Source organism: Drosophila virilis, chromosome 6, assembly GCF_030788295.1.
Source record: "Drosophila virilis strain 15010-1051.87 chromosome 6, Dvir_AGI_RSII-ME, whole genome shotgun sequence".
NCBI lineage: Eukaryota > Metazoa > Arthropoda > Insecta > Diptera > Drosophilidae > Drosophila > Drosophila virilis.
The window spans coordinates 1344755-1367064 of record NC_091548.1 but is presented as its reverse complement, the minus strand read 5'-3'; the positions used below and the strand labels follow the sequence as shown (position 1 = coordinate 1367064).

Sequence of the window (22310 nt, the reverse complement as noted above, 5' to 3'; positions counted from 1 at the left end):
CAAGCTCTTATAGGCTCCGATATCTTTGCGTTCATACATCGGACAGACGGACGGACGGACAGACTGACGGACATGGCTAGATCGACTTGGCTGTTGATGCTGATCAAGAATATATACTTAATGGGGTCGGAGATACTTCCTTCTGCCTGTTCTATACATTTACATTTTGCGCAAATACTATATACCCTTTTTTCCCAGTTTTTAATGGGTTCAGGCAACGACAATATAAACACATTCTATTTTTAGCTTTTTCGTTCTCTCGGCTGTGAGAGCGCAATGCTATTGATTTCGTTTTCGTTCTCAATTTTCAAAAAATCAAGCTGCATAGTAGCATTTTGTTGTATGGCGTTACTCATCTTAGTGTTTATATTGTCTTTGGTTCAGGGTATAAAAACAAGATAGCGTATAGCTTACAGCGAGAATAGTTAATGTTTATTTTGTATGAAAATCGAATAATTACCTTATTTCTCTGGGCTGGACAAATCTTATATTTAACAATATAAATATAAATAATTACAAATTGAAATTAATTTTATATTTACCGACTACACATACCACCATATATACATACTTTAAATATTTCACGCAATATGTACATAGAGCTAGAGCTAGAGTCTGAATACCTATGTCAGAAAATATTTCAACGATAACTTGATGTGAACTTTATTTAAACTGAATTCACTCTAGGGTTATTAATACTTCATATGGATATTGGTGAATGAAAGATTTTTCTCAATAGGATACATTTTTCCTGAACTTACAGCTGTGTAGCATATCCTAATCAATTCAAAAATATACATAAAAGTATGTTTAATGTCCATAATAAAACAAGTGTACGACTGGAAGATACCTTGTACATTTTTAAGCACTCGATTGTTTTCTAAACCGTAACGCTATACTCCTCCTGACACTCTCTATAGTCTTTATTCACTTGAGCGTTTTTTCTATATGTAATTCGGATATTAGTGAATGAACTTCTCCTTCTGCTTCTCATTGGGATCCATTTTCCTGAACTTCCAGCTTCCTTGACCGTCAAACTCAAGAATGTGCGTGTGGAATTTCCTAATAAATACATAAAAAAATTACATCAAATAACTACTTAATACGAATATATAATTATGTGTTATACTGAATCAATCAGTTGTACTTATCAGCCATTTTATATTTTATATATCTTACCACAGGGTTGGTCTATGTGTTATTGTCAGAAGCGTGATGCCCATCTTCTTGGCAATGTCATAAATCGAGCTCTCAACGTCAATGGACACTGCACTCGTACACTCGTCGAGAAGCGCATAACGCGGCCTTAAAAAAAAAAAGAAGCGGATTAAGTAATAATCACAATATCAATACAGAAATTCATTTCATACTAACTTGTGATAAAATAGACGAGCCACGGCCATTCGTTGTTTTTCTCCTCCGGAGAGAATGTCTTTCCAATCGCGCACAACATCAAAGCTGTCACTGTAAGTATACATAAGTATAAGTATTTTATTAACAGATTTTAATATTTTTTATTTTATTTTATTATTATTTACTTACCGTTGCGCAATATGCTCGAGCGTGACCAGTTTTAGAATGTTCATTAGCTCATTTTCGGTGATGCCTTTACGTTTCATATCCTCCCGTGTATCCGGATATATGATTTGATCACATAAGCTGCCAATGGACATATAGGGTCGCTGGGGGATGTAAAACATGCAGGGCTTGTTTTCGACAGGACGCGGTATGTGCAGCTCTCCGGCATAGATTGGCCAGAGTCCGCTTAGAATGCGGAACAGGCTGGATTTACCACAGCCATTGGGGCCCGTTATCAAGAGATGCACTCCGGGCTCAATGCAGAGAGTCAAACTTGGCACAACAATATCACAGTTGGGGGTAACGACCGGTACAGACCGGAGACAGATCGACATATTGCCGGGATCATCCGAGTAAATAATGCGACCCTTGGCTATCGGCTTGCCTTCGCGGAACTCTATGATACCGTTCATTTCCTCATTCGCGACCAGGGTGGCCTTGCTGTAAATTCCCTGTGCAGTCTCCTCGAAAACATCCAACATTCCAGCCACTCTGTAAGTGTATCCGGCCAATGCCACAACCTCCTTATAGGACGACATCAAACGCTCGATAGCATCCGCTGCCGATATGAGCAGATTTCTGGCCGTCGTCAGATATTGGGTACGCTCGCTCACACTCGAGTCGTTGACCTCGGCGGTTATGTGGGTATTATCTGAGTTTTTGGATACAGCCGTACCCGTTAATATTGGCAGGGAAACCATTACCATTCCTGTGCCGGACCATACGTATTTCATGAAAAACTGCTCCAGCATTATAAACCAAAGCTTTTGGCTAAATATGCTATTCATTTGATTCACGAGTCGATTGTATGCGGTGCGCAGCTGCTGCAACTCCACCTAATTGTTAAAAACAAAAAACAAAATTTCATTGTTATATAATTATAACATTTTGTAAGGTTTGAGAATAATAGAATCAAAAACAGATATTCAATATTCACTATTTGAATCACATACAGACACACATACACATATAGCATGTTTACAATTATTTTATACGAAGGGGTTAAAGTATTATTTATATGTGAGTGGTCATGTGTGTGTATACACGGTGGAGCAGGAGGAGGTGGGGCAAAGGAAGAAACTAAGTAGATATGTATGTAGATGTGTATGTATATATGTGTATACATGCATGTATTTACATATGTGTGTATGTACATATGTATGTATGCACATATGTATGTATGAATGTATGTATGTTCATGTATGTATACATGTATGTATGTATGTATGTGTGTATGTATGTATGTATGAATGCATGTATGTACTTATAAATGTCTCACATGTGCACATACATGCATGTTTGCATATATTCGAAGTCAACATTCATGTTTGCATATATTCGAAGTTAACATGCATGTTTGCATATATTTGAAATTAACATGCATACATGTATGTACAAACTGGCAACATATATGTAGGTACGTATGTATGCAGGTATGTAGGTACCCCGACATGTATTCTTTCATGTGCGCATGCATGCATGTTTGCATATATTCCAAACCAGCATGCATACATATATGTATGTACAAACTGGCTATGTTTGCCATATATATATATATACCATATGCAAATTTAAAATATATTTAAAATTAGATGTTAAATGATATTTAAATAAAACATAAGCATTAATACTACAAGCTAATTGTCAATCAGTACACAATCAACTGTACAATCCATGTATATACCTTGTGTCCTCCGTAAAATGCAATTTCCTCCGCATTTGTTATAATACGTGAATGGATATGCCTAAGATAGCCATAACGATTCGCCTCCTCCGAGACCAGTTGTCCAAATTTCGGCGACACAATACGTAATATGTGAGCGGTAAGCGCAATGACACTCACAGACAGAGCTGGGCCTTTAAATATGAAAACAACAATCATAGTTTTAGTAATAGACCTTGCAAGCAGTCGCGTCATAAAAATTGCCTGATAAGATATTGGCCTTCATCTTTCTGGAGGAGCGCATTAATGCCAAGCCAATTAACATTAGATCAAAACAAGGTTTAGTCAAGCTACTATACAAATGGGCCACGGAGCTGGCAAACACTGAAATATCCTCGGTAAGTCTGTAAAATTTTAAAAATTAGTATAACATTATTAACATTAGAAAACATGTTATTATTATTGTTTTACCTGTGATCTGCGTTCTCGATGCGTCCGTCAAGATTCGATACTCGATAGTAATTTTGATTCTTGAAATACAATCGATACGAGTGACGCACCAAACGAGTCCTGTTCGAAGTAGGCAATGTTCAAAGATTTACATATTGAAATATATAATTAAATATATAATATATGAGACCCTACTAATAAAGTCAAATAAATCTATCTAAACCTTCAACAGCTCGCGCTATAGTGGTGTATAAAATGAATTGTGTATATTAGAATCTCAAGTTTGGTCTCTTAAGAGCTAAGAGATTTTCTCAAAATAAGATTTTTATATCTTTTTATCGATTAGTTGAAAACGACACAAGTTATCGATAATCGCAAAAAAAGCTCGTTCTGCGCAGATAACAGGCGATTAAAAATTTGAAGTCTCTATATAAAATAATTGGTTCTGAGATCGAGCGACATAGTGTTAGATCGACTCGACTGACGCTGATTAGGAATATATATTTATATACCTTAAAGCCTCGGAGATGTTTTTCTCTCTGCCTGTTTCTTAAATTTTCACTGGGTTTCAGAGCATGAAGATATGAGTATCGGACTCGTTCGAACGATATCATTTTTCGAATATCCAAAACGTGTTTCGGTTGACCCGTTGTAAGACTCTGGTACTTACCGAAACGCCAAAGCTAGTTTACTCTCCAGAAATCGTATCATTGAATTAACAAATGTGGCTGGGATCGCAATGCCAAACCATTTCATCAATACAAGAGCGAACTGTTTCACATCCTTTCGCACGATAAACTTAACAATAGCTCCTTCCAATGCCGCCACATAAATGCTGAGGAATGTCCTGGATATTAGGCACAAGGTGTGTACGGTAAGGAGTCCGGTTTCATAGCACAGCTTGTGCGGTATCATGATCCTAACCAGCATGCCAAGCTGCTTAAGAAATTCCTTATTAAGGCCCGGCTCCAGCATTTGTTTATTTTTCATCTTCAATTGCTGCTCCACCAGCAGTTTCTCGGCCTCGGCCAACTTAGACTCCTCGTCCGTAGCATCGATCTCTAAAGGTGTGAGCGCACCCTTGCCGACATTCGATTTTCCATTTTCATCCTTTGCGCATTTGATATTTTTAATATATGGAACTGTTACCTTGATTGTTAATGCAAATAGGGCCGTTCCCACCAGGGCGTAACTGAATGCCTGATTTGGGAGTCCGGATTGTTCATATTTTTCCGCTATACGGTCGACATATTTCGAGAAGACGGTCATATTTATATCCAAATTTTATGATTTATTTAATATGTATTTAGTATATCGAATTAGCTAACGCCAAAGTGTGTGTGTTTTTTTTTTTTTTTTGGAAAACACACAACTCAGAACGGTGTTTTAATTTTCACACTGAAAATAAATAAAAAAACACAGCTCACATAAAACATTTATCAGAATATTGGAATAAGCATTAATCATTTTACTGACTGAAAATGATATATTATATATTATTGGATGGCATATTCAAGCCCCGAATTCTGAAGATGGGATAATAAACTCCGAAGCTAAAGGTAGCTTAGTGCGGGATTCAGGGTATTTTTAGTCTGTTAAATTAACATAAATATTTTCTAAACTTCATCTGTACATAGTTAATAACAAATTTTGTTTAAATATTGATCAAGCTGTTGGATTTTTATAGCGACATCCACATTAATTAAAATTACTAGACTTATTTATTTTAAAGGAGGGTTATCCTCTTCAAGCACATACAGCACGAGTTCCGAAGGCCTAACATTTTTAATTCTAGAAGGCCACAATATCAGTTTAAAATTCACATTTTACGGCGTACAATTACGTAGAAGCAAAAATATCATCGCAGGACTATAACAACCATAACGAACCTTGCACAAAACTAGTCTAAACCGATTCTATTGCTTGGCTTAAATAATTGGCATCTGGTAATGCGATTACTTACGCGTATGCTAAAGGTCTTGACTAGCTCGCAATCTCACTAAAAATAAAACATTCAAATGGACTTAGTATGTTTTATGGTGTTGGGTTTCACAAACATGGAACCAAGGGCTTATTCGCACTAACACGGCCGAGAATTATAAAATAGCCCAAACAATAAGTACCAAAAATTTTGTAAACTTCAATTAAATAATCAATGAAGTTGATAACGCCCCTGGATTATAGATTAGATTAGCCTCAAGAACAAAAAGCATTTTTCGCATACTTCTTTCCGGGTTGAAATAGCGATAATTTAAACAATTTCGCATCGGCATGGCTAAAGTCAGTTTTAAAGCGAAACCAATGAAAGAGTTAAATGTATTTTGGGCTGACCTCATCCATGTGGATCCAGATTATTTTATATAGTAGATTCATTAAAAATTGAGTGTTCTCTAGTAGGAAGTGTCCGACTAGGAGGTACCCTGAACCCTGCCATGATATAGAGATCTTGACAAAAAAAACGAAGGAATAAAACATAGTTATGACTGATGAATGCATTGATAAAAATTACCATCTATCTCTACGATTCGCAAAAATTCAAGGCTCTATGTAGATGTAATTTTAGTTAATGAAAAATGTGATTAAAATTAACGGGCGCCGTTCTACGCGATTCAAAACATAAGTAAGGCCCTTAGACAATATTAGTCAGCCGATTCGATCGATTCCAAAATAAATATACCCCACTCCAAAAAAAAGCATCTGTACGAAGTTGACGATAGCTTCAAAATTAAATGGGTAAGTTGGACAGAATCAGTCGAATGAACTACGTGGTTTCTGCCTGTCGTCTGTGTAAGGTCGGAAATATCATCTCAAGTCTGTTAAACTTTGCCTGAAAAACCCACTAAAATTTTGAGCTATTGACGTAAGCAGGTCAATTTGGTTATTCGAATTTTGCACCCTGGTCTCGGGCAAATTGGATTACACGCTTATACAGATAAATGGCCTTACATATGAATTTCTAATGAAAGAAAGGTATACAGAAATATACTTTAGTCTGATAATAATAATAACAATCGGCTTAGGAACGAATAATTTTCTGATTAGCCAACGGAAGTTGATAGAAATTGACGACAGTTGAACTTTGCTACTTGCTGTCGTCTAGGCACGAAGGTCTTGGAATGTTGAATTTTATAAAAATTTATTTATTTTATATTCAAAAATCAACTTTTCAAAAATGCAAATAAAGAAAACACATCTTCCCCTAAAATAAAAAATATATTAATATAATAATATTGAAAAAATATATATACTTGAATTTTTGCATAAACATAAACATAAATAATCTCAAATAAATTATATTAATAGGAAATGGCAACCGAAAACTTTTTGAAACTCTAAAACTCGAGCTAAAATTTAAAATTGTCAAAATAACAGTTTTTTTACATTAATATTATAATATTTAACGCTCACCAAGTATAAGCAAAATATCTATGGATACGTAACTTCAAGAGTATTTTTTAATACTGGGCACTCTGGGCACACTGTTCTTACTTTAATTTAACACTAAGAAAAGTCGAAAGAAGTTGTTTTGTTTTTTGCGTCGTGTATATGTTCTGTAAATAAAAATGTTTATTTCCGACCAATTGTTCCTATTGAAGCTATATGATAAATAGCAATATAGACAAATAAATGCAATAGAGGAATTGCAAATATGTTACGAGCTTATTGAAGCTCGTAAGTGCCAAGTTTGGTTGAAATATCTTGAAAAACAAATATGATTTTCCGCCAAACACTTTATTTTCGACCTGTCTTTTCAACTAAAATACGGACTTGAGCGAAATTTTACTTATTTATATATTGTTTATGGGGTCGAGTATGGCTCTATGCGTCAAACGGGAACCACACCGGTTAGAACTTTTCCATATTTTCAACTGCTTACAAATTCAGGACCAGGTAGTTCAAAATATCGACCTCCCAATGCATAAGCGCTAGTAAATTACATGACGTGAATATATATGAACCCATACGTAAAGATTTTGTTGCTTTAAACATTATTATTTTGTTTATGAGAGCAAAGTGCGTGTCGCGAATCTTAAAGCCTTCAGCTTTTTGTCGTGCTCGAACAGCTGATTCTACGAGTACATATGTTTTACGGTGTGTGCATTAATGTTGTGCTTTACGTGATAGTATTTGTTTTGCACTTTGTTTTCTCTATGTTCTCTATGCACTGAAATTCGTATGTCTCGATTACAAAATATTTTCTTGCGAAAAGCTTGAATAACGACGCGCAGATAAAGCTAAACCAATGCATAACTGAATCAGAGTACAGGGAATGGAATTAACAATTTAAATAAACATACTTTAACAAAACACTCGGATACACAATTGTTAAAAGTAAAACTATAACAATTTCAACATAAATATATATATATATATATATATATATATATATATATATATATATGTATATAAACCACTTAATTATTTATTAAGTTCTGCCCAAGCATGGCAACGCAACAAAAACACGACCGAACAATGCGAAAGCTTAAAGCTTAATGTTGTATGTACTTATGTACTTACTACGGACTAGCTTAGTTTTCCGTTTTTCTTTTGATGCCACAATCAAAATAAATGCATGTACTTCCTTTCATATATGTATATATATACATGTATGTACATGTATAATGTACCGCATATACATATAAGAACATCAAGCCCATGAAATTGTTAGTATTCATGCAAGTACATATATACATAGCCTGCAACTTTTAGATGAATTGTATTTTATTGTCATAAACAAAACAATTATTTCTATACATATGCAACTAAATACATATGTACATATGCATGTGTATGTATATACATGTACATGCAAAACCGGAAAGTTTAAATATAAGAGTTGAATTATAGTCAGCGTTACTAAATCAACATGTGTTCTTATGTATAAATCTGTGCATACATATGTATATGGGTGTATTTTTTTTGTAGGTATTGTATATATAATTCGCTTTTACACGTTTAAGTAAGTCAGTGAATCAGAAACTGTTGGATCTGAGCCGTAACACTGGATTTTCTGAATAAAAACCGACCCGAGGCAATAGTTTTGAGTTAAGAAAGCAATTCAAACACATTATTACATAAGCGCTTAAGAATATTAAGTACATATTCTAATTGATGATAAGTAATAACAATTTATAAGTTTCCTAAATTTGTAATTTACTACAAATGCACTTACAAATTTTATCCATAAGGATAAACGCAGCCACCTACATATATAGAAAATAAATTTCAGGTTAGAAAAATTCCATGCAAAGTGGAACGGACAATTGAAAACTTTTTGCTAGCCAACTTTTTCGAGCTCAATTTATAATAATTACATAACAATAATTAAAATTTTTTTTTAAATATATGTATATAGTATTATTGCGGGTCAAAGGTTAATAATATTAAATATAAATTATTATAATACAACTATACAAAAAAATGAAAAATTCCAAAATTGTACAGAAATATTGCGTATATATCATTTTTAGAAAACGTAAAGAAAGGGCGCAACAAAATCGAAAGTCATGGACGAAAGCAACAAATCCGAATCCGATTCCGAGGTAAGAAAAAACATTTAATATCAACTATAATCAAAATTCTGCTATATCGATTTCATTTTAATTGTTCTGTTAAATAAAACTTAAAAAATAAATAAATAAATAAAGTGATAATTATAATAATAATACATTTAGGAATTTTTTGATGCACTCTCCGAGCAATTGGATATGACACCCTTTGAAATGGACTTAAGAACTTCGCTGGAGGAAGCAAAGCTAGCTATAGATTATTTCTTTGACAACAAGTTCGAAGAAGCTCGAACTCTGCTGAAGCCGTTTTCCGGTTCGAGTTTATACCATTCAATGGGTACGGCCACATTTTCATTTCTGGAGGCAATGCTAACATTTGAGCATATTGATGAGGCATCGGCAGAGCTGAAAAAGTGTGTCGAACTCTGTCAACGTTTTCGAAAGAAAAACACCTTAACGGAAGCGATTGGCAATACTTTTAAGAAGGTGAATCTTTACTAATATATACAAATTTATATTTATAATGTGTATACTAATTTACACCTAATCCTACTTTCAGAAAAATTTCAACAGCCTCACAGACCTGGAATGCCATGCTGAGCTCTGCATGGCCGAAGTGCTCCTGATGAGTGCTCTACTCACCTTTATCGAGGACGAGAACCTCAGCGGACTAATCCGGGGCAGTCTGCGAGTTCGCCAGTGCTATAATTGCTTCAGGTATCACGTTCTGCCATAGAAGAGATTCCGATTTTTTTGCATTCAAATTTAACAATTGTTTTTTTTTCAGGTTTTGTGCACAAATAATGAAGCATCGAAAGTGGGATTCGAGCTCAATGACTGTGAGAAATCATTTTAGTAGCGGAGTACACATGGGTATCGGCACCTTTAACTTAATGATGTCCATGCTGCCGGTTCGCATTGTTAAAATACTGCAATTTATAGGATTCTCGTCAAACCGGGTAAGCTTGATTAACATATAATTTAAAAAATATATTTCAAAAATATGAAAAGTAATCCCATTTAGAACTATGGCTTACACGATCTGCTTGCAGGGTACCAGGAGAACGGATTGCGGCAAATACTTTGTGCTTTATCCCTGCTCGGTTACCATTTGATGGTGTTGCCCATGCTCAGCGAAAGGCATTCCCTTGAGGACCTGCGCATATGCGACGAGATACTTACCTCCCAATTGGCCAAGTACCCAAACAGTGTTTGGATGCTCTTCTTTAAGGGACGATTTGAGTTGGTCAATGGAAATCTGGAGGGAGCTGAGTCCTGGTATTTGCATTCTTGGAAATCGCAGGAAGTTTGGCCCCAATTTCACTATTTGAGCTTTTGGGAACTACTCTGGATCAATTGTATACAACAGAAATGGGACAAAGCCCAATTTTATGCCAACCAATTGCTCGAGCAGAGCAATTGGTCGCGCGCGATATACGCCTATCAATTGGCTGCCATCAAATTAATGTCATGCCCAGGATCAGCTGACAATCTGAAGCAAATTGATAAATTGATGACGGAGGTGCCCACGTACAGGCAAAAAATTGCCGGCAAGTCGTTGCCAATGGAGAAGTTTATGGCGAAACGTGCCGTAAGATATAAGAGCCAGAACGAGCGTCTGATTTTGCCCCTGATAGAGCTGATGTATCTGTGGAATATGTTCAAATTCATTGGCGGGGATTACCAGATTGCCGATGGCATTCTACAAATCATCGACTCGGAATTTGCCATGATTAACAACCCGGGAGTAAGCCCTGCTACAAATCTATACTTCGCCGATAATCGCGCATTATGTCTTCTGTTACGTGGATCTTGTTATGTACAAATGGGCAAACCCTCGTTGGCTCTTCAGTAAGTAGACATAAGAAAATAAATAATCGTAGATCTTTATGTGAATGTGTATACGCTCTCCCCTAGGGATTTTTGTGAGTGCATTGCACAAAGTGGCATTGTCGAGGATCACTTTATTATCCCGTACGCTTACGTGGAGGCTGCACTTTGTCACGCATCGGAAAATCGGTCTCTGGCTATATCCATGCTACAAGATACCAAGTAAATGCATCAAATGAAATTTATTCCTACTTAATTATACCCTGAACCAACTAAAAATGAGTAAAAAGATATAATATATTTGTAACAGGCGGAAGGAAGCATCTCCGACCCTATAAAGTATATATATTCTTGATCAGCATCAATAGCCGAGTTAGAAGGCCCTCCTGCTGTCCGCGCTGTACGAGTTTGTTTCCGATAACCGATAACTTGCCCCGTTGCCAGATAGCTATAAATAAAAAAAAAATAACCAATTTATAACTGTTGTTGAAAATGTCAACAAGACCGGTTAAGCTACACAAAAGTTATGCGATTGTATTGCTTTCTGTGCTGCCATTTTAATCCGTTTTTCTCTCATTAATTCTCAATTGTGGGTTTGTCTGTTGGGTAGAGGAATATGCAAGATCACATTAAGGAAAAATTTATTTTGTTTTTGCATTTATTTTTATGGTGCTGAAGCAAACGAAGAGGGTTTAGGGTATTCCCTAGTCGGTGCTACCGACTTAAGCCTCTTACTAGTTTTTAATATGTTTAATCTATTTACATTTAAGAAAAAAGTTCTCTAAATTCGCATTAGAGTCTCGACTACACTTTAGGATACATATGGCTCTCATGGATCTCAATGGCAACTTGGATACCCACAAATAGTTAAAATTTGTGTGCTTTTTCTTTTAAATTGTCTTGCTTCTTGTTTTATTTCCTTTCAATTATACATTTTGTATTAAACGATCGGGCGATGGTCAATAAAAGTATTCAAATATCATAATAAATATTTTGTATATTATTCACGTCAAGCCCTGAAATGCTATATCTTAGTCGCAAGTAGTTAAGTTTATTCATAAGATACATGAAGTCCGGCCCTAGATTATGGAAATCGAGCAACAGGTTGTTGGGCATGGGAAACATATATTTCAATAAATTATTATTTAGTTTATATGTACGTAGTTATTTTATTATAAGAGTAATTCTTTCATATACATGCAGTTAATTATATGTATACATATTTCTCTATAATGTAAGAAGCATAATAATTAGGGGAATACTTTATATATTTATTATTATCTTTTATTATTATATTGTAAAAGTGTGTGATGTGTTTATTGTGTTTATAATATGTAGTGCCATAGTAGGATCCATGTTATAATAAATTTTCGTTTTTGCTATCTGCATTCTAGTATAGATACTTTGTAATGGTGATGATACGGCATCCTTAAAAGCACAATTATGTATATATGTATCTATGAATATAAATGTTTTATTTTTTAAATCAATTGAATTTTACATTTAAAAATGCAGAAGCCTTATCTAGTCAGTACTATTTATACGTAAGGATTAACATTGTTTGTGTGATTTTATACACCATTTTTGTATCCAAAGGAATAGCTTAATACTTTACATAATAAATAAATGTACATTCGGTAAGCATGTGTTGGGCGATCGGAATTCGTGTCACAGTTAATTAATTAATTAATAAATTTTTATAAAAATCTGCATTAATTCGGCAGCTCTATGTTGATATTATTATTAACGCTCCGTGCTACATGAATGTATGAATGTGTTTATTTGTAACAGCATTTTCTTGCTTTTTTTACTTGCATTTTATAGACTTAACTTATATTCTAGAAATTTCAGTTATTAGAGCACCTGCGGACGCGCTGTAGATAGCCTTTCAAAGTTGAGTTTTATAACGTCGACCGACTCTTGTTATCTCTCTCTCTCTTAGGCTGATTGAATAACGATTAAATTTTGGATATTCAAAAGATCAGCATGGCAATGGCTTAAAATATAACGCAATTAATTAACATGTATTTATGTTTTCAAATAAACCGTTAAGAGTTTAAAATTTTAATTAAAAAAGAATTAAATTAGAGTGAGAGGGTGCCATATTCAAACATACTTATATAAACCTAATATAATTACTACTTTTTCTAAAAGAACCGAAAGAATTACATTTGTTTGTTACATAGACATGTACTATGTGAGTAAAAGAGCATTAATGAAATAATTTTGTCGATGAATGCATTCAGAATATTGTTTACAATTAACAGTTTGAATACAATAATTAAACTTACATTAAATGTAATTACTTAATACTAGACAGTATATATATATAGACATTATATATATATATATATATATATATATATATATATATATAATTATTATGTATGTTGCAACTGCTATAAAAATCTATGCTGTATGTATTTAAACTCTATTTAAGCTGTCAAACGGTAAAACGCTGCTACCTGCATTAATTTATAAACAATAAATAAAAACAAATTAATGTGTGTTGAAATTTTGCATCTAGCAAATTATGCGAATATATATTACAGTATATACAAAATATATATAGATATAAGTATTGATATTTTGCGATTCAAACGTCTCAATTGCAGCAAAATTTTAGTATGAATACTACGTTAGTTTACTTAAAAGTTTTTTTTTACATTTTAGGATATTGTTTGTAAAGAATATATATATATATATTTATACATATATATATATATATATATATATATATATATATATATTCATTACAAACAATATATATATATATATATATATATATATATATCGTTATTATTAATATGTATATCACAAGTTTGAAGAGAGTAGAAAGTGGCGAATTAACTACAATTGGCAGTTAGCGGCGGCGTCGGCGGCACTCGACCGATAGAGATTAGAATCGAGAATCGACATATCTTATCCATGTGTATATATGAATGAATTACCTAGCAATCGATGCCATTAACATTACTACAAATTTGCGATAAGGCGTTGGACACGCTGCGATTCTGCTGATGCATCACACCATGCTGCGGCTTGCCATGTTGGGCATTGACATCCTCGTTGGCGCGAAAGCGCAAGAAACCCTGGTCGGCAACAATCATGCTATCCGAGGCACTTGAAGGTGATGCTGATGCGGATCCGGATGCGGATACTGTTGCTGAGGAAACAACGTTCGGCTCCAACTCACCGGGGCTTGGCACACTGGCGGCGGCTGCTTCCTGCTGCTGCTGGCTGCTGTGATGCAGATGATGTGTAGATTTTGAATTATTTTGTTCATGCAGGTGTTGTGCAGAGGCTTTGTTAGCACAAAGTGGATTTGATGTGATGCTGTTTTCGCTAGCTATACAATAACCATGTTCACTGTTGCTTATCAAATTGGTGCACTCTACATTACTGCCTGATATTATATCGTCGTCTTCCTCCTCATCCTCCTCCTCGGAATTGTGATTGTACTGCGGATGTTGTTGCTGCTGTTGTTTAATTTGGTGTTGTTGCTTGAGCGTTAATGCATTGCAAATGCTGGGTGACAATTCGAAATCATTTGAGGCTAATGCACGATTTATGGTATTTAGTGTACGTCCACCCCTTTGAAAATAGTGCGAACGTTCTGTGTGTGCCAATGTCTGTGCACCATTTACTCTTTTACTGGCCGGTACAACACTTATTGCACGCCCAGGACCAGAACCAGGACCAGTTGCAGAGCCTTTACCCGCACCGGTGGCTCCTCCCATGCCCGATCCATTAACAATGTTGTTCAGAGTGCCGCTCTTTCGCACCCCCCCATTGTAATAGGCGCTGCGCTCGTATGAGTTGTAGCTGGCGTAACGGATGCCATTTGAGGATGAACATGAATTTGTTGAATTCGAACTGCGTCGCTCCGGAATTTCAAATGTTGCAGCATCGGTTGAACTATTATTATTCGGTTTTCTATCACAACACTTTGCCAGCGTGAGACCTTCTCGCTCTCTGTCCGGCCAGCACTCATCGCTCGGATGTGAGCTACTGCCTGTGGATTTCTCTTTGAATACGGGTCGTTCAAAGTTATTAAATTCATAGTTTGAGTTCTCTTGCAATGGTTCCGAATAACAGCTATCGCTCTGCAATAGCAGCATTTGCTGCTGCGATGTCCCAGATGAACCCGATCCAGAGCCAGATGCTGATGCAGAACCCGAGCTGACTGTGTTCTTGCCCAATTTTTGCATGGCCCCAACTCCGACAACGCCAACAGCGCCCGTTGAGCTTGTACGTAAATCAAAATTTGGATTCTCGTAATGATCGGTTGTGGCATCGGTCATATAATCGGCGCTCATATAGGCTTCCGGTTCGTGTGCAGCACGCATATTATGATTATAATGATGATGATGTGGATGATGTTGATGGTAACGCGAAGCTTGTGGGCCATATTCGGCTGTTATGTTGTGATTGATGGCACTTCGTATTGAGCCAGTATCGTAGGGTCTCTGGTACATTGGTTCCTGCAGCTGATACTCGGTACCGCCGCTCGGAGAAGCTGCCGATGGCCCCGCCAGCGAGTTTAGCGCATAACTATCATCGTATATTAGCTTGCCGGTGCGCATTGTGTACGTATGAAGATTAGTATTTGCATTGCAAATGGCTGGATAATCAGTTTCAAACTGTTCCTGACTTGAGCTGGACGTACACGGTAAAAAGAAATTAGCAACATTCGAATGCGAGTTGTGGTGATGGGCAGCAGCACCGTGTTTTTCTCTCATTACACTGCCGGTGGCATTTGCACTATTGGCAAATCCGCTCATCCCGGCAGCTGTTCCAACCATACGGACGTCCCCGTTGACAGCAACGCTGCCATCGGTATTGCTGCCAACGCCGGTTTTTAGGCCCGTCACCCATGATATCAATGTTATGATTGCTATCTCGATCAGACGTAATGAAAACTGATATCCCCACTGCATCCAATCGACCTCAACAATATTCGCCTGGCTAATTAGGGGTCGCGCTGCTGAGATGCAGACGGCGCCAAAGATTTGCAGAGCAGCTAAAAGAACAAAGAGCAATGCTGTCGCAATTGTGATATGAATAGCATAAGAGAGATTCTGATAGCCATGTATATAATTTTGGGATTTGCTTCTCAGTATGCGCTTCAGTATGCGGTACAAATACAAATACAAGAGCCCCAGGCTAAGGCATATGAATATATAAATAATCTGGCATATCAGCGAAAGAACCCGCGGTGGTGGCGGTGGATTGGCCAGACTGGTCGAAGGCGACATGCTAACCTGTTGTTGCAACAACTGTTGCTGCAGCTGCTGCTGCTGCTGGTGCTGTTGGCGCCGAAAGTATTGCTGCTGTTGTTGTTGCTGAAAGTACAAATGATGATTTTGCAAGGTATACGACTCGACATAATGCAGCGTAATGCAGAGTCCAACGTGTACACCACAGCCGACGACCACGGTTAGCGGTCGCACCAGCGCCGAATAGCGATTGTTTTTGTGGTTTAAAGACTTTAAAAACAAAAATAAAATGAGCACCGCGAAAGCAACAGTCAAGAATGTTGATGGCAAATTCAATAGGAGCTCGGCGGCAAATATTGGAAAAGTTCCATGAATATTGTAAGCATCAAAGCATAAGTAAAATATACGCATTATACAAATGGCAATCAGTATGAGGTATATGTAAACGAAATATGATTGTGCGAATAGATGCGTCAGCTTGTCAAAGGTGACCAGTTTGTAAAGTGAATAGACTGCCAATATCGTGTACAGAATGACCGATAAATAAATATGTATGTTCCACGCCCATGTCCATGTGGTATGAGCAGAAGCCGCTGCAGCCGCAGCAGCGCCCACAGCGCCACCGTCTCTAGTGCCTGTGCCTGAGTCTGTGTCAGCAGCTTTTCCGGCGACAGCATTGCCATTAGTTGGCCTTGCATTTGTCGTTGCAGATGTAAATGATGTAGCAGCCGCCTCACCAATTGCAGCTGCAGCCGAAGGTGTGGTAACTGCCGACTGACTAGCATTGTTGCCAAACAAATCCCTTGGCGCGGCATCGTTTAAATCCAATTTACCGCTCGACTGTTGTTTACTCTTGTTTATGTTTGGACTAACCGAAGCAGATGCAGCTTTATCATCGCTGTTGCTACTGCTGCTGCTGCTGCTGCTGCTCTCCTTTGCAATTTCCGCATTATCGACCGAAACTATCGGGGAGGCTGGCGGCTGATGGTAGTTCACCAAGGGTCGCTGTGTCACGTGGCGCAATAGAACTGCAGGTATGTCACCTTTCTTGCCATTTGATCCTAGTATGCGTCTAATGTTCGGCAGAACCTCCTGCCTCTTATTTGCATTGGACTCCTTGCCATTATTGGTCACTCCTTTATCTTGCACGTTATGATAATTGGCATTATTATTATGATCGGATGCTTCAACGGCGACTGCATCATTGCCCGGCCGTGACGGTGTATTAAGTGCCTTTTTACGATCTCCGGCGACGTCAAAGGCTCCTTGCATGCTGGTCGCAACGAGTAGCTTCTTGGCATCCGCCGAGCTGCTTGCATAGCTTTCATTTACATTGTGATTCGAATTGCCATCTGTGTTGCCAATTGAGGCAGCCAGATCGGGTGGACGAAACGGTATCCTTTCATGGCCGGGCATCAGGCTGGGCGGTGGTATCGGCCGCCTGTTATTAAACGGTGCCGTATTTGATATAAGACCCTCGTTATTAGTCCCCCGTAACGTGGGCTTATCGGCAAATGGGTTTTGATATTCCGGCGGTAATGGCGGCGTAAAAAATGATCTTGATGGCGGCGAGTACGACGGAATATCTCCAGGATACATTGGTATTGTCGGCTGGCCTTTGGCTTTCTTTAATAAGTTAGGAACTAGTTAAACAAATATAAAAGCATCATATCAAATAAATGTCAACAAACTGCAATTATAATAAAAAAAGCTATAATTACTTGATGGCATTGGCGTTGAATTGTATTGGATTGTGTGTCGATGACGATCGCGGTCATGACTGCTGCTGTGATGACGATTTGGATTCGGGTAAGTTGGATTATTATTACTCTTCAAAATATCAGCATTTGGTGCAGAGGTTGGCAAAGCGTGATCTCTTTCCAAGTCCAACTCATAGTTTCTATGGCGAGCACCGTTATGCTGAGCTTGATTTGACGATTGGTATCTAATAAAACATCAATAAACAATAATCACTCTGATTCCAGCCAGTTTGAAAGAAGATGCTGTTAGTAGTGGTAGTGCCCGACTAAAGATACTCTGCACCCAACGCCCAAATGCTTGTATTTAAGATTTGAACTAACTTTTATACAAATTAAACCTATTTTATTATCCTTTCAGGGTTATCCGTTCTTGAATAAGTTGGATGTTTGGATGCCAGGCTTACAAATTACTTTAAAATTGAAAAGACACCTATGAAATGTTTCAATATGATAACATTGAATATATATCAGTAGTTTCCAGACACACGAGCGGACTAGACTTACACATTTACTCTATCTAACAAGTATTAGGTACTTACCGGAGGGTTGTTAGAAGCGGCGTCGCGACAGTAGTGAGACCTAAAATGTAACTATTGTCGGGTATGCTTCGTTTGGTCGTTGACGTTGTTCCATATGCCACTTTGATTAAAACAGCGGCCACACTTCTCTCCAAATTGTCCAACTTGTCCAGATATCCGCTTGCCGCAACGGAAGGTCTACCGAGCCCGTTGCCCGTTGTACCGTTGCTTAACATTGACTTACCAGCACTTCGGAAGCTGGTGTTGTTCGAGTTGGTGTTGCCCTTGAGGGGCAGGTGCTCCTCGGCACTGTCGGCCGTGTTTTGTTCTTCGACTAATATCGAATGTGATGAGCTTATGAGGTAAAATGTTACCAGTATCAGCAGGAGTATATTACAATTTTGCCATAGAGTTTTCTTAGTCTTGCAAACAATTGGTGACTCCGAGACCGAGGCATGCCGGGCGGAGGCGGATCGGCGTCGCTTAAATGTAGTATTTACCGCAGGATCATTTGGAGTGCTACGATTATAATATGAAGATTTAACGGGGCTCTTCTGTGTACATTTTAATTCAGACTTCTTTGATCTTGATAATTTGACATTTAATACTGATTGGCAACATTCTTTTCCACCCGTTAAAAATGAAGTTACGCCGGTAAAATCCATTCGATCACATGTCAAAGCATTGGCTGTAAACAAATAATACAATTAAAACAGGTTAGAGTGCTCTAATCAGGTATGCCCGACTATGAAAGTCCGTAACCCCCCCCCTCACGCCCATCGAACCCAGCTGCCACTTGGTTTTCCTTCTATCGCAAAATTCATAATTACACATATATTTAAGCTGCGGCTGCCCTGCCACAAAAGCATATACATTTTTATATACAGGTATTTGTGTGTGTATGTGCATGTGTGTGTGCATGCATGCATATATGTATGCATGCACGTTTGTTTTCTAATACCAAACGCAGATCGAACTGATTTGTCACTATGCTGCAAATTTAAAGATAACGAATTTGTACCAAGTGCTCTTCTCCTCGATTCTCAAGAATTCAAGTAGGCCTTGCTGAAATATAACAAGGCAGAATACTTTGGCTCCATATGTATGTATATATATATATATGTAAGTATGTATAAATATATGTCAGTCAATCTGTCAATCAGTCAGTCAGGCAGAACAAACAGTTTTATATATAAAGATATTTATTTTAAATAGAACATTCTTAAATTTTCTATTAAACTGTTAGGCTTACCTTTGTGGGTTTTTAGTACAGCATCTCGAAATTTAACTTTTATCCGGCGATTTATTGTAGACATGTCGGTTGATTATTGCAAATGTCCAATCGTTTACCTCACAGGTTCTGCGTTCACTAACAGGTAACAATAAAATATGTTGTCGGCATGATTGGAGATTATATATCTACAAGACAAAAATTTGTGTTTATACAACCTAAAAATACAAAATATATATAGTGGTCCGATCTGGCTATGTCTATATCGACCCGGTTGTTGATACTGATCAAGAATATATATATTTTATGGGGATGGAGGTGTATCCTTCTATGCGTTACATATTTTATGACAAAATAAGAATGCCCTCTACAAGAGTATGGAAAAGTACCCAGCTTTTAAGGACGCTTCTTTTTTGGCAGATCTTAATTAAACATTTTTGTTATTGATGCATTGCATGGTCTCAACAAGCTGTCGTAGATGTATTTTAAACGTACATTAAAATGAATAATTGCGGCTGCCCTCAAAGATTGAATACTTTATAGAAATTTCCCCTACAACTTTGCAGATATGTGAGAATATTAATGCTCTTTAATTTAGGGTTTGGTAAAACAGGATATATCCATCTAAGAACTAATTAATTGAACTATTCTTCACATAGAGCTATATACGTGCGATCTTAATAAGATTTGAATCATGCCGGAATTAGCCAAGACATCTTGATAAACAAAACAATTTTTTTTTAAACGAGAGCCCCTTTTTCGGATTCGCATATATGTAAGAAGAGATTAGTTCAGATATCTTGAAAAACAAACATATTTGTTTTTGATACAAAAACTTATTTTTAATTGTTCTTTAGCAGTTATATAAAATAGGTCGGCTTCAAAATCAGTTTCAATGATATGTTTTTATTGTTTCATTAAATGAAGGCCAAGTTTAAATTTTATCTTCCTTATAGTCTTTGCTTGGCTTGGAAAATCACAATTTTTTAAAACATCTTTGATTCACTTACATAAATACATACATACACGCATATAAGCATACCTATGTTTGGAGTCAAGTTTTGCTAACTTTTGGCCCCCCTTGGGCGACGAAGTGCATTCTAAGTTGCGCAATTGTGCAAAATATGTCCATACTAGCATATTATGTTTTTTAAAAGTTGGTAACTCTAAAAATATTACTAACAACTACATATAAGACATATATGCAATATTCACACAATGTCCACATACATAATGCATATATGCATGCATATATATATAAATATATATGTAGACATGCATACGCCTACAAATCAGGTAGGTTACCAGATTAATTCTAACCCATATTCCAATCAATGTCCGCAGTTGTAGAATAGAAGTCGTTGTTGCATTCATAAAAATCATTATATTTTTTAAAGAGTGGTTACACACATTTGTAAGTTATCCAAATTTTCAGTGATGCATTTGTATGGGTATAAACATACATACATACATAACATTTATGTATGTCTACATACATATGTATTTCTACTTCAAACAAGTTTCTTTGAACAAGCACACATGTATACATATAGTTACATATGTATGTACAAACATATGAATATTAAGGTAGATTCCACGTACTTATGAATGTGTAGATCAAAGCGAATGGGCGTATTGCACGTACCGTCAATATTTAAGCACTACACACCTATACACTAAGATTTAAGCATATAAAATTGCTTTACACCTTATTATTAACACAAAAGAATTCGATTTCTTATTTTGTAATTCTCAATTTTTCTCTTTAACACAAAATGGCGTAGCCACTAGAGATGAGAAAAAAAAACATCGACACATTGAAGATTCGATTTTTCAACTACGTACATAGTTTTCCCGATTACTTTCTACTGTGTTTTATATCAGGATGCTCTGCGATATATTATGTGCGTCAAGTTAGCGACGGTGAATTAGCTTCGAATTTTGGTACTTGGTATCGGAAAAGGAATCGGTCACTTTAAAATGCATTTATTTATGTTTTTAAGCACGAAACCAAATAAATTTAAATGTAGAATTGAAAAAAAAATAAATTATTTACTATCTGCATTCATTTATTTTTGAATTTTGATTTATAATATGGGTAAACCAAGGGATTAAAATATTAGGTTTTCACCATTCCATAAATATCTAAATTTAGGGACGATTGCCCCAAAAACCGCATATACACGATTAAAGCCTATAGTTTCTCCTAGCCAACTGTGAAAATTTGATTAAAATCGTCGGTACCATTTTCAAGATATTTGGAAAAGAGTGCAACAACCCCCAAGTCAGCCCCATATAAAATGACCGCAAAAAATCAACCTTGTTTTCGAGCCCTTATTTCTTAGCTCAGAGACAATGGCCCTCAATGCACGGTATACCCTCTTGTAGATACATATTTTAAGAAGCTTAAGGCACTAATTTTAAGTAAATAGACGGTACAGATTTTGAGAAAATTAATTAATTGTAAGCCAACCTCATATAGTTCATTCAAAAAGTCTATCGAACTGCTAGTTCCTACGTGAACTGAATGACTGCCTGGCATCAGTGTTGA

The 22310-nt window shown here is 36.6% G+C and overlaps 3 protein-coding genes across 10 annotated transcripts; 1 reads left to right on the top strand and 2 right to left on the bottom strand.

Annotated features, from left to right (window-relative positions):
- Positions 1-461: 461 nt before the first annotated feature.
- On the bottom strand, positions 462-8033 carry Abcd1 (ATP binding cassette subfamily D). The gene is made up of 9 exons (XM_002059702.4): positions 7990-8033; positions 4362-5089; positions 3713-3811; positions 3506-3645; positions 3263-3435; positions 1543-2414; positions 1375-1464; positions 1180-1305; positions 462-1062 (listed from the first exon to the last, which is right to left on the bottom strand). The coding sequence occupies exons 2-9, from the start codon at positions 4958-4960 to the stop codon at positions 963-965; spliced, it is 2199 nt and encodes a 732-aa protein (XP_002059738.1). The 5' UTR covers positions 4961-5089; positions 7990-8033; the 3' UTR covers positions 462-962.
- On the top strand, positions 6505-12020 carry LOC6636191 (tetratricopeptide repeat protein 39B). 6 transcript variants are annotated; one of them, XM_032434192.2, is made up of 8 exons: positions 6505-6661; positions 9163-9234; positions 9367-9687; positions 9761-9918; positions 9989-10160; positions 10226-11052; positions 11119-11253; positions 11802-12020. In XM_032434192.2, the coding sequence occupies exons 2-8, from the start codon at positions 9199-9201 to the stop codon at positions 11896-11898; spliced, it is 1746 nt and encodes a 581-aa protein (XP_032290083.1). In that variant the 5' UTR covers positions 6505-6661; positions 9163-9198; the 3' UTR covers positions 11899-12020. The 6 variants fall into 6 exon arrangements, with proteins under 6 accessions (XP_032290083.1, XP_032290084.1, XP_070066743.1 ...); XM_032434193.2 differs by lacking the exon at positions 6505-6661 and adding an exon at positions 7883-8023; XM_032434191.2 differs by lacking the exon at positions 6505-6661 and adding an exon at positions 8657-8736.
- LOC6636190 (uncharacterized) lies at positions 11672-21562 on the bottom strand. Of its 3 annotated transcripts, none has more exons than XM_015168532.3 (5): positions 21405-21562; positions 19781-19947; positions 18550-19216; positions 17972-18195; positions 11672-17893 (listed from the first exon to the last, which is right to left on the bottom strand). In XM_015168532.3, the coding sequence occupies exons 2-5, from the start codon at positions 19842-19844 to the stop codon at positions 13983-13985; spliced, it is 4866 nt and encodes a 1621-aa protein (XP_015024018.2). In that variant the 5' UTR covers positions 19845-19947; positions 21405-21562; the 3' UTR covers positions 11672-13982. The 3 variants fall into 3 exon arrangements, with proteins under 3 accessions (XP_015024018.2, XP_015024016.2, XP_002059736.3); XM_015168530.3 differs by having other exon boundaries at positions 21362-21561; XM_002059700.4 differs by having other exon boundaries at positions 19781-19897; positions 21405-21561.
- Positions 21563-22310: the final 748 nt, after the last annotated feature.